The 13,068-nt window shown below is 42.1% G+C and overlaps 1 protein-coding gene and 1 long non-coding RNA gene across 4 annotated transcripts in view; one reads left to right on the forward strand and one right to left on the reverse strand.

The window, feature by feature from the left end:
* The window catches only part of CCDC60 (coiled-coil domain containing 60), a 205,132-nt gene that overhangs the window by 82,054 nt on the left and 110,010 nt on the right, over positions 1–13,068 (forward strand). The window contains exon 2 of the mRNA XM_028829958.2: positions 7,160–7,239. Within this exon, the coding sequence (XP_028685791.2) occupies positions 7,160–7,239 (80 nt within the window). The remainder of the gene's footprint in view (positions 1–7,159; positions 7,240–13,068) is intronic.
* The window catches only part of LOC107001043 (uncharacterized), a 202,781-nt gene that overhangs the window by 19,407 nt on the left and 170,306 nt on the right, over positions 1–13,068 (reverse strand). The gene's annotated exons all lie outside the window — the stretch shown is intronic.

Raw genomic sequence — 13,068 nt, forward strand, 5'->3', positions numbered from 1 at the left:
TTCACCTTTTTAAGCCTCCTCTTGCTGTCCTATAGAATGGGAATAGTAATATGGCAAGGACTCAATGGACTCATCTATTTCATATAAGAACACACTTGGGACAGTGCAGAGCACATAGGAGACTGGCATTAGTTCCATTTCACAGATGGGGATTGGCATTAGTTCTGGTAGGATTGGCATTAGTTCCATTTCACAGATGGGGAAATTGAGATTGGGGAGTAATGGTACCTCATTCAAGGTCACTGAACTCCTGAGTGACAGGGCCAGGACTCAAACCTAGGTCTTTCTGACAGCAAACGTCTTTCCATCCATTCCTGCCACACTTCACTTCTCAGCTTTCAGGTTAAACCACATCACTTCCGGACGTTACTATTTAAACATCCCCAGCACATGAATATTAAATGTGAGCACACCTGCCAAGAAAACCATCCCCATCTAAGAGTCCACTGTGAGTCCGTGCGTGCTCCACCCCTCCCAGGCCCCTACCCCCAATTACCACCTTTTAACCTGGTACATCACAGGACATCACACGGTATTTCCCACGATGCTGCTCTCAAAAACTCATTGGGTCGATAAGAGAAAGGATGCTGTTCACACATGCTGTAGGAAAGGTGGGCAGGGCAGACTTGACTTTGTTTTCTAGGAAACAAAGAATGGAGTCATCACCCGTACTCTGCAGAGCAATGGAAAAACTGAAAGCTCTGAAGCCGATGACACATCCAAGGGAAGCAAAGACAGAAAATCACAATCAACCAGGCTTGGAGTCATCACGGAGCACAAAACAAAGGATATCTGCAGAGACGGTGTATTAGTCCATTCTCACACTGCTCTAAAGAAATACCTGAGACTGGGTAATTTATACAGAAAAGAGGTTTAATTGGCTCACAGTTTCACAGGCTGTGCAGAAAGCATGATGCTGGCATCTGGTCCTGGGAAGGCCTCAGGAGATTTTACTCATGGCAGAAGGTAAAGCATGAGCAGGCATCTTACATGGCAGCAGCAGGACCAACAGAGAGATGGGAGAGGTGCCACAAACTTTTAAACAACCAGATCTCACGAGAAATCACTATTGAAAGGATAGCACCAAAGGGGCATGGTGTTAAACCATGAGAAACCACCCCCATGATCCAATCAACTCCTACAAGGGCCCACGTCCAGCATTAGGAATTACATTTCAACATGAGATTTGGGTGGAGACACAGATCCAAACCGTGTCAGATAGTGATGGGGTTTTGCTTGTTTTTTATTTTCTCCTAATTTTTTTAACTTTTCCTGATTTTCTATTAGGTTAGTGCAAAAGTAATTACGGTTTTTGCCATTTCAATGGCAAATGAATTTTTGGCATTCATTCAACGGCCAGTGAATTTCAATGGCAAAACTTGCAATTACTTTTGCACCAACACAACATAATACAATGTTAATTAGTGTCAAAACAAGATTAAAATATTAAATGTGAGATTGTATTACAAATACGTTACCTGGGTAGGGAGATACATGAACGAGTGTCAGTAAGGAGTATAAAGATCTAACAATGTGGGAGGTAGAGCAGGTAAGTTTTGATGGGAGGGGAGGTGATCTACAAAGATCTGAAGAAATTTGGAGAAGTAGGAGGGTTCTGAATACCCTGGAATCGTGATTTTTAATGTTTTTTTGGGGGGTGAGGGGCATGACCACAATTCTGGATATGCATTTTAGCCACGGAAAACTCTGGGAACCTCAGGGTTAAGATCAAAAGGAGTATCCAAAGTTATCATCTGTAAAGGGATCCTTGATTAAATTAAGGGGAGGAGGACCTGCTTTATAGTCCCAAAGTGGCCTGGGGCCAAGGCATTTGCATAAATTGTACCCATAATCACTTGCTTTCACTCTCATTTCCATTTCCTGCTCCCACAGGGGGCTGATCCTTGCAAACTACATTTCCCAGGTGCCCTTGCAGCTGGCTTCCAAGTAGGTTCAGCCAATAGGAAGCACCATCAGGAACTGAAGGGTGAGAGTTAAGCAGAAGCCAGGGCATTTCATCCCTTCTCTCATTCGGCTTATGGTGGCACCTCTAGCTAAAACTACATCTCCTCCATCAGTCTTGCTTATGCCAAGTGGCCCTATTCCAGGGCTTCTGAAGGCCACCTTTTCCCTTAATTCCTCCAGCCCTGGAGATGGTAGAGGTTTCCTTTCGCTAATCTCTAGCTTGCCTCACCATTCCCTATGTGACTTTTGAGCTCTTCCAACACCTTTGTAACTGCTCCCCTGTATTAACTTCCCTCTGTTGAACTACCCGTCATGAGTTCTGATTTCCTGCCTAGACCCTGCCTGATCCAGTATGTTAAAATAAACTATTAGCTTACATCATTCCAGACTCTTAGATGACTCAATCTAAGTTGGCATTAAACATTTCTACTTTGCCTGCCTTGAGAGAATTAGTCAAAACTGCTTTACAAACATGAAAAATGCAATTATTTTATTAAAATTAATCTACGTGAATTGTAGAAAAAATAGGAAAAAAGATAACCAAAACAAAAAATTATTGTTTAATTGCCTATAATTCAAATGCCCTGAGATAACATCTCTATAAACAATTTATTGCATTTACTTCCAGCTTGTTATATTAGTACATACATGCCTTGTCATATGTCAATATTTTAAAACCTAATTTGTATTAGATCACATACATTTCTGGAAATTTCTATAGATCCTATAAGTATAAATCTTAGAGCTTCTCTATGATCGACTATCTTTATATTTTGTAGCATGCATTTTCATCTGAAATTACATTCCATTACCACCTTTCCACATTAGTAAATAAACAGCCATAGCAGCACTAAGTGGAAGCACCAAGACTCAAATGCATTCACATACCACTGTCTGGATAGACCATGACTTATCCCCACAATGGCTATTGTGGGACATTTAGGTATTTTTCACTATTATTCACACTGCTGTGATAAATATCCTCAGGGATAAATCTTTTCATCCTGGAGACATAATTTCCTTGGCTGGGGCAAGAGGATATGTATTTCTAAAGCTTGTCACACGTATGTCTAAATTGCCCTCTAGAAAGGTTGTAGAGAGAGTGATTTTTGAATGTTTTATAAACTTTTAAATCTACTATTTAACTTGTTTATTTAACTTATTAACTTATTAACTTTTAATTTAACTTATTATTTTTCATTTAATATCAAATGATATTTGTAAATGTCCTGAGAACTAGTTATTTCTGCTGGCTTATTATAATTTTAATTAAACAAAACTATAATTATAAAGTTATAATCGTAAACTTACATTTATAATTATAAAATTATACTTTGACAAAAATGGTTTCCTGAGAATCCATTGAAATGCTGACATCGTTGTGAGTGTTGGGGGGGGGTGCATCTCATGCTGCTAAAGTCGGCATCAAGTTGAGGACACAATTCAGTACCAATCCCAGTCGATACAAATCCACTCTTACACAATGATGTGAATTCCTGGTGCCCAGGCAACTATCATTAGGTGACATTTGAAAAACAAATGCTTCCATGTTGGACATTATCATAGTTGTTTCATGAAGAAGGTGAAATTTGAGATGTTTAGGAGAGTGGTAAAGACATGACTGTGGCATAAAACAGGGTTTCAATCATGTGTTTTCAAATTATCTGGCAGGAAAATTTCTGATGTGCTTATTTGTCCTTCATTTATAAATATGCTTAGTTCATGCATCTTTTTGGAAAGTTACTTTGGGCCTGCGGGAAATATATAATGAGGTTCTCCAGAATAAGTGGGATTAGAAAGACAGGCAACCTCATTTTCAAATATTTGATCTCAACATGGCCAATCTCATTGCTTTCACTGTAAAATATACCAGAATTGGGGTCATCTGATCTTGATACCTCAAAAGCAGTGTTGGGAAAGGAAGAACAATCAGTTAAAAGAAGTCTCAGTCTCTTAGCTGTTTTGCTACTCCTAAGAGAGGGACGCATTTCAGATAGAATTCTGTGGCTGCAGGTAACAGAAAACCTAATTTAAGCTGTTATAAATAATAAAGGAAATGTTCATGGAAAGTCAAGATTCCAATGAAGCTTGATCATTTCAACAAGGCACCATGGGATGAGTTTTTCTCTGACTCTCTTCTCTGCTTTTCTTCCACATCATCTTTGCCCAAGGCTGGCTACCCTCATGGGCACAAAATGGCTGTGAGCAACTCCCAGGGGCTATCTGCTTCCCCATTTCTAGTCAGTGAGGAAAGAGAACATCTCTGCCTGTGCTTCCCAGAAGCCCCTAGAAAATGCTTGCATCTCATTTGCCCAAACTGGGTCACATGACCATCTGTAAACCAACAGGTTGACAAGGGATGGTTTGTGCTGTTTGGCTTCAGTCATTCAGGGCCTCCCCTGCTGCTGGTACCATGAGCATCTCCCAAGATGCAAGTGCCGAGTGAAGGAAAGGCAAAGGGCCTAACCAGGGAACTAACTGGTATCAACAAGGAGAGTGAACAGATGTTGGATGTGTGAGACAAACGAATGTTCATTATGCAAAAGCTTGGGAAAGTACTCCTAGAGTTCCTTACATGCCTCGTTAGAGGGTGGTCTCTCCACCCGCTTCACCCACTCCTCAAGATGAACACTGATAGGTCTACCATCAATTTCCAGCCAAGAGTTGAGGCCACCTGGTATACTGAGATGAGCAAGATATAGTACCTGTAATTCATTACTAATATTAACCAAAGAGACAAAGGTTGTAAATGATTTCATTGTTTCCTATCCAGTTGACCTGATTCAAGGCTATTCAGATGTTTTATTTTGTTTTGCATCCTTTATATTTTCGTGTGTGTGTGTGTGTGTGTGTGTGTGCGCGCGCGTGTGTGTGTGTGACTGGGTCTTGCTCCATCACCCAGGCTGGACTGCAGTGGCGCTATCTCCGGTCACAGTAACTTTGACCTCCTGGGCCCAAGCAATCCTCCTACCTCAGCTTCCTGAGCAGCTGGGATTACAGGCATGCACCACCACATGCTTAGCTAATTTTTTTGTATTTTTTGTAGAGACAGGGTTTTGTCATGTTGCCTAGTCTGGCCTCAAATTCCTGAGTTCAAGCCATCCTCCCACCTCAGCCTCCCAAAATCCTAGGATTACAGGCATGAGCCACCGTGCCTGGCCCCACTTTCTCAAGTGGGCAAGTAATAGCTACAGTTACAAATATTCTGTGGAATTGCCATAGACTCTTCACCCTTCATCTGTGCTGCCTTACATGGGAACATGTATTGGCCAACCCAGGAGAAAAATGGAATCAAGCAGGCCAGAAGTAGTTCCTTCCTCCACTTCATCTCCCACTCTGTCTCCCACCCAACTCTTCCACAAACGTCATTCAACTTTGAAACAACTATGCTTCTCAACTTTCACTTTACACTTCAAAACCCCAGAGCAGTAGGCACCATAGCCCAATTTCACTGATGGTGGCTGCAGAGAAAACACTTTGCCTCCTCCCACACATAGATATTGGGATTTCTGTTAGTGAGCAGCCACCCTGTTCTCACCCTGCCTTCAAAAAACACTCTCAGTACAGTACTACCAACCAGTCTTTGTCAAATTTCACTTTGCCATTTACTTTTTAAATCTTTTCTCTCTCATTATGTAATTAATTAATATTTATTGCAAAGTTATAGGAGATGCACATCAGCTAAGAAAAAGAAATAAAACCTGCCATAATCTCATCCCCAGAGAAAATCACTGCATTTTGGAGCTATGTCATTTCATATCTTCAATATGTGTATATCCACATAGATCATTTTTCAAAAACCAAAATAGAATCATGCTATAAATATTACTTTGTAACATGTCTTTTGGCTCAAATAAATCAAACATCTTTATATATCAATAAACATACTTACATTATGTTGCCATTATACTTAATTGCTGCATCGTATTCCATTGTGTAGATGCACCATAATTATTTAACCTGTCTTCTATTGTGAGATGTAAAGTTGTTTTCCAATAGTTTGCTATTACAAGCAGCATGCTGGTGAACAATTTTGTTGATGAACCTCTATACCCATGAAAGGATATTTCCTTAGGATTCTTGACAGCAGAATTGTTGGATCCAAGGACATGCTCATTTCTAAAGCATCTGGTATGCATTGATGAATAGCCCTTCTGAAATATCAGCACAAAGTATTTGCCAGCTTTATCTGAGAACGTCTATTTTCCCATAATTTCTTAGTATTTTTTTATGTAAAAAAAAATCCTAAGATGCAGGAAAATTTCAAGACAAGATAATCCAGGTAATATTCTGATTATTGTTTCTCCAAACTGTGGGTTAAGAAAAATGACTTTTTCACTAAAATATAATTTGCCAAGTATGATAGCTTGAACCTGTAATCCTAGTCTTACTTGGGAGACTGAAGCAAGAGGATCACTTGGGCCAAGGAGCTCGAGGCTGCAGTGAGCTGCACTCTAGCCTCAGTGACAGTGTGATCCTGTCTCTAAAAAAATAAAATAATAATAATAGTATAATATAGTTAATTTATCTCTCTTCTTTATATTGAGCATGTATCAACTTCTGAGTAATGTGAGGTTTCCCCTGGGTATAGTCAAGGCAAATTAATAGGGAGAAAGAAAAAACCTGCAAGCAATTATCTGGATAATTCATTCATAAACCTCTGCTATGAGGGCAGGAAGAGAGGGGGAGTACATTTGCATCTTTACATTGACAAGATTCAGCTCTCCAAATCAGATGCAACACCACCAATAATAATTATTTTTAATGCCTAATTGTTTGCTTTAAAGTGTAATGCTAATAGTAGTAGCTTCCATTTATCTAATGCTAGCTATCAGTGAGGAATTTAGCAATTAATTTAATCCTCAAAACACAGTAGGAGTTATTTCCCCATTCTACTGAAGAAATTGAAGCCCAAATTCTTCAGAGAGGTTAAGTAATTTGTTCAAGGTCACACAGCTGGTCACCAGACAGAACCAGGGTCAGAGCTCAGGTCCACCTGTCTCCAAAACCCTTACCATGTCCACTTTGTCACACAGCAGGCCCCTCTTTGGTGTCAAGGTAGACTCTGTGCTGCCCAGGACCCCTTAAACCTAGCCATACATCTCCGATAAACCCATGAGCCTCCTGTGTCTGTCTCCATTTGGAACCGTTGTACTAACACTCCTTTTACTTTCACCCCTTGTCTTCTCATCAGGTCCCAGACAAGCCAATGAAGAGCATCAAGTATATGGACAAGGAAATAATAAACCTCAAAAAGGACCTTATACGAAGCCGGTGAGTGAGCCCAGCAGGGAATGATCCATAGACAACCCAACAGGCACGAGCAGGCTATGGGGTGTTGCCTACAAGTCCTTGCCCAGTCCCAGCATCCCCCAATCCTGAACACTGAGCAGAAGACTTACAGGAGGGTAACCCTGGGAGGAGCAGAGGGCAGGATCACTTTGTCAGTTGGACTTCCCAGGGAGTACCCATGCCATGCCAGCCTCCAGCCACCTGCCTAGAATTCCCTCTGCTTTTCTTCCTGGACCTGAATCCAACTCAAGAAAGTTCCCCAAGCTCCCGAAAACCTTCCCTTTTCACTCCAGACCTACATGATGATACCATGAAGTCAGAGTCATTCTCAAATTCTGGTCCTGCTACCTGCTGGCTGCGATGCTGGGGGAGTTATTTGAACTCTCTGGGCCTCTCTTTCCCTATCTGTAAAATGAGAATAATAGGAGGTTGTTAGAAGAACCAAGGGAAATAAAGCAGATAAAGTGCCCCTCATATGGCCTTGAATACAAGGCTGTTCCTATCTTTCCTCACTCCCCATTCCTTCCCTCCCTGATGATTGAGGCCCAGGACCATGTTTTGATCATCTCTGTATGGTGAGACGGAAGTTTTCTTTCCTTTCCCTTAATGCTTTCCTGAGACCTGGAACATCCCAAGATAGGGTCCTAAAATGAAACTTTTGGCAAAGCAACTCAAGACAGAGTAAGAGATGAAGACTCTATTAGCACAAAACACATAAGACATATGCTGAGAGGGGTAATCTAGGCAGTAGGGAAGTTCTGTTTATCTTAGACATCTCCCACTCTGAGCCAGATGCAGTGAGAGGCAGAGTGAGATACCCTCTCCCTTCACCTCCATCTTCTGAAAGCCACCCTTCTTCACCGCTACCGGAATCTCCACCCTGCCCCATCCAGCAGCACACCTTGATGGAACTGATGACTGAGCCCAAGAGGACTCCTGGAAGGCGGGGGAAGGGAAAGGAGTTAAAGGACCTAGGGGAGAGGTGAAGAGAGGGTCCCAGAGGGCCATCTTCCCACTGACTGCGGGGGGTAGCTGTGTCGGCTATCTGAGGGTCTCTAGACACTGTCTAGTGAAACATAATTTGAGTCTTGTGTGTAATTTTAAGCTTCTGAGTAGCCACACTAGAAAAAGTAAATAGAAACAGGTGAAAGTAATTCTAATAATATTGTTAACTCAATACCTCCAAAATACTATTATTTGACATGTAATCAGTATTAAAATGTATTGAGGAGATGCTTTTCATTATGTTTTCTAACACATGATGAAAAGTGATGAAGGGATGAAAAATAATGAATGATGAAAAATCTGGGATGCATTTCATACTTAGAACACATGTCAATTTGGACCAGTTACATTTCAAGTACCCAATAATTGTTATGGACTAAATTGTGCCCCTGCCCCCCACCACACACACACACACACACACACACACACACATTAATATGGTGAAGCCCTAAGCCCCAGTGTAATTTTTTTGGAGATATGACCATTAAAGAAACAAGTAAGGCTAAAGGAAGTCAAAGGGTGGGACCTTACTTAATCCAATGTGATTGGTGTCCTTGTGAAAGAGGAAGTGACATCAGGCATGAGCACACAGAGAAAAGGTCACATGAGGACACAGCAGGAATGCAGCCATCCACAAGCCTAGGAGAGAGGCCTCAGGAGAAACCAACCCTGCCGGCACCTGCATCTTCAGCTTCCAGCCTCTAGAACTGTGAGAAAATGTCTGTTGTTTAAGCTGCTCAGGGTGTGGTATTCTGTGAGGGCAGCTCCAACAGACTAATACATAAGAGTCAATGCTGGGATGTTCCTGCAGAGAATGATCCAGCTCAAAGAGGCCAGCAGGGCGTAGTCTCAGATTCCCCTGCAGAGCTGAGCTCAGAGGCAGGATTTGAACTTGGATCTCCAAATTTAGGGCTGAGAGCCACAAGGATCCTCTGTTAGTTTCAGACATACTGGCCTCTGCGTAACTGCCCAGGGGATTCACCTTATCTGAATTTGTAATTGCCCAGTGGGTTCACCTTGCCTGCTGCCTAGACAGAGCTGATTTATCAAGACAGGGGAATTGCAATAGAGAAAGAGTAATTCACACAGAGCCAGCTGTGTGGGAGACCAAAGTTTTATTATTACTCAAATTAGTCTCCCTGAGCATTTGGGGGTCAGAGTTTTTAAGGATAATCTGGAGGCCAGTGAGTCGGGAGTGCTGATTGGTAGGGTCAGAGATGAAATCATAGGGAATTGAAGCTATCCTCTTGTGCTAAGTCAGTTCTTGGGTGGGGACCACAAGATTAGATGAGCCAGTTTATCCATCTGGGTGGTACCAGCTGATCCATCAAGTACGGGGTCTGCAAAATATCTCAAGCGCTGATCTTAGAAGCAGTTGAGGGAAGGTCAGAATCTTGTAGCCTCCAGCTGCATGACTCCTAAACCATAATTTCTAGTCTTGTGGCTAATTTGTTAGTCCTGCAAAGGCAATCTAGTCCCCAGGCAAAAAGGAGGTTTGTTTTGAGACATGGCCGTTATCGTCTTTTTTGAGACAGAGTCTCGCTCTCTCGCCCAGGCTGGAGTGCAGTGGCACAATCTTGGCTCACTGCAACCTCTGCCTCCCAGGTTCACGCCATTCTCCTGCCTCAGCCTCCTGAGTAGCTGGGACTACAGGTGCCTGCCACCATGCCCAGCTAATTCTTTTGTATTTTTAGTAGAGATGGGGTTTCACCGTGTTAGCCAGAATGGTCTCTATCTCCTGACCTCATGATCCGCCCGCCTCGGCCTCCCAAAGTGCTAGGATTACAGGTGTGAGCCACCGCGCCCGGCCCTTTGTTTTTAAATCATAAACTAAGTTCCTCCATAGTTCAGCTTATGCCCAGGAATGAACAAGGACAGGTTGGAGGTTAGAAGCAAGATGGAGTTGGTTAAGTCAGATGTCTTTCATTGTCTGTTACAATTTTGCAATGACAGTTTCATCTACAATGCTTGAACCCAAGTTAGAGGACTTTTGAGACTGATGCCTTGGGAAACTTGGAGCCCCAGGGACTGGTGACACATAGGATCAAGAAGCCAAGAAATATCTGAGTAGTGACAGCAGCGGTAGCAGGCAGCTGAGAAAGAAGATGGCACGGCGGGGGATGAGCCTCCCAAAAGGGAATTGCACTCTGTTCCACAGCTTTGCCCGGAGGATGTTCCAGGCTTCACAAAGAATAGTGCAGCAGGGACGCTGGATCAGAAGAGAGGTTCCAAATACAGAATTTCATGGGCACCAGTCAGTCATAACAGACTCTGGCCATACCCAACCAATATGACCATGTTAGTTCTTACTAGCTGAATATTATCAGCCACCAGGTAGATGAGGCCAACCAAGAGCCGCAGCTGCAAAGATATATCAGAATATCTAGAGCCTGAGGAATGAAGGTCTCCACAAGAATCTGTACACTGTAGACAAATGGCTGTTGATGAGGTAGATGCCAGTAGATGCCTTGACCTAGACTCAACTCAGCCTAAGAAGGGTGACAAAGTAGTGGTGTGCCAGCTTGTAACTAGAGCCCAATGCTAAATTTTCAGTGGAAAATTATTGAACCAATTACTAAACACAGCTATTGTTAAAGATTAATTATATAAATGTATATCTATAATTGCAAACCAGTTGTTAAACACAGCTATTATTAGAAATTAATGATATGAATTTACAATTAAATACAATTAAATACATTCTATTAAAGCACAGGTAATAAATACTTAGAACTCATCCCTTCCTAATTGTTTTATACAGTTTGCTAATAGCTATGCTCTAGAGGCTATCAATGGTTGTAGTATCTATGTGGTGGAAAGAGTATATAAGGAGTGCTACCACCAATCTCTTCCCAGCTCTGTGTTCACTGACGTCACCACTTTGGTAGGTCGAAAGCAACTGGTGGGAATATTTGCACCATGTTGACAATATTTGCACTGTGGAAATCAACAAGCACTACAAATCAGGGCTCACTTCCCCCGACAGAGAGCCAATTGTTAAACATTCACCAGCACACCACTGGGTACTTGCCCCAAGAATGACAAAGGTTCCAACTCCCACTAACCCAGTAGAATAGAGGGGATTCATTATTAATAAAAGGTGATACAGGCAGCAGTTGTTGTGCCACTCTTCAGTTGGCCAGCTCAGTCTGTCACTCCCAACAGACACATTAAATGTTAAAGCTGAGATTTAACACTCTCCTTGGACACGCTTAGCCTGTCCTACTGCTGGACACAAAGGAGAATGGGGAAAAGGCCAGACAGAAAAGCCACAAGCAAGCAAGAAAGAAACGACAATGAGATGTTCCATCTGGCCACACTTCTGGATCCCATGGACATTAAGGAAGGAATCAGGATTCCCCTTCAGAAGGAAACACCATGTTTTCAAAGTGAAGTCATCTCTCCAAGTGGTGCAAACTCCCTGACCCCATATCCCAGTATTAAATGAGGCAAATTGTTAACAAAGATGATGTTGACTTTTCCATCCATTGTTTCTTAACTTTGTTTCCCCTCCTGTTAGAGACTAGCCCACCTTAAGCCAAGCTACTTTACTCTCTCCTGGATTTTTATTTAATATTTTAGCCCTCTTGTAATTCAATGGCACTATCCCTGGTTTCATGGCCAATTTAATCTGATGCTAAAAAGAATAAGATTCTAACTGCTTTCCTCCTCGCCTGTTCCATCAAATGTTCAGTGGCACTAAGCAGCACGCTATGCACAAACTTGCCGAATTTCTCGCGGAAGTTGACAATCAAGGCCTCTTTGTATGTGCCCAGTTCTTGGTTGACTCTTGAAGCCCGATGACATACCTTCCTGCAAAGGTGCCAGCGCTTTTCATTGTGAATGTTTTAAGGAAAATAAACATCTCTGCAATGAAAACAACTGAAATGTTGAACATGAAGCCATGATTAACTCTTGGCAAAATTTAGTTAGGTCCAGGCAATTGCATATAAACAGTGATGAATTATCCACTCTCCCCTACCCCCAGCAGGGTCCAGGTGATGCATGTGTTTGCGAGGTCTGAGACTTTGCTTTCCAGCTGTGTTTGGTAGACAGCTGAAGCAAAGTAATCAGAAATAACAAAGGTGGAATTTGGAGGAGAGAAAGAAGCTATTCTTTTTTATTTTAATTGGGTTAGGCACTTCTTCTTGGTACCTCTTTAGCCCTCTGCGCTCATTCATTTTTTTCCAACAAATATTTATTGAGTATGAGGTATCACCAGGTGTACACCAGGCATTTCTGTATATATTGGAGATGAACAAAACAGACAAGACTCTTGTCTTTGATGAATAAGAGATGATGACTTGCATTATAATGAGGTAAAAATGACAATCAAATTAACACGTAAATAAGCAGAATTTGAAGGTGGGGATCTAAAACCAGGTGATGTTTAAATAGTGGTGATGAAGAAGCCGATGCTTTAGCTACAGCTGTCAGAGAAGAGTTGTTTGTAAAGGTAACCCTGGGCCCAATACCTGAATGGTGAGAATGAACCATCCCAATAAAGACATAGCACGGTGAAAGGTGGTGTATTTCGGAGAACAAGAAATGAATGGGTACCAAAGTCAGAACAAGCTGAAAATGCTGGAAGAACTGAGGTGAGCTGGGTGGCCAGAGCAGAGTGAGAGAGGATAAGAGAGACAAGAGATAAAATTGAAGAGCTGGTTAAGGGCTAGCCCACACACTGCCTTGTAGGCTGCAATGAAAAGTGTGGGTTTTAGTGTAAGTGCCACAAGAACCATAGGAGCATTCTGAGCAAGTGATGGATATAATCTGATTTTTAAAAGAGCATGCCATCCACTGCAT

Source organism: Macaca mulatta, chromosome 11, assembly GCF_049350105.2.
Source record: "Macaca mulatta isolate MMU2019108-1 chromosome 11, T2T-MMU8v2.0, whole genome shotgun sequence".
In the NCBI taxonomy this organism is placed as follows: Eukaryota; Metazoa; Chordata; class Mammalia; order Primates; family Cercopithecidae; genus Macaca; species Macaca mulatta.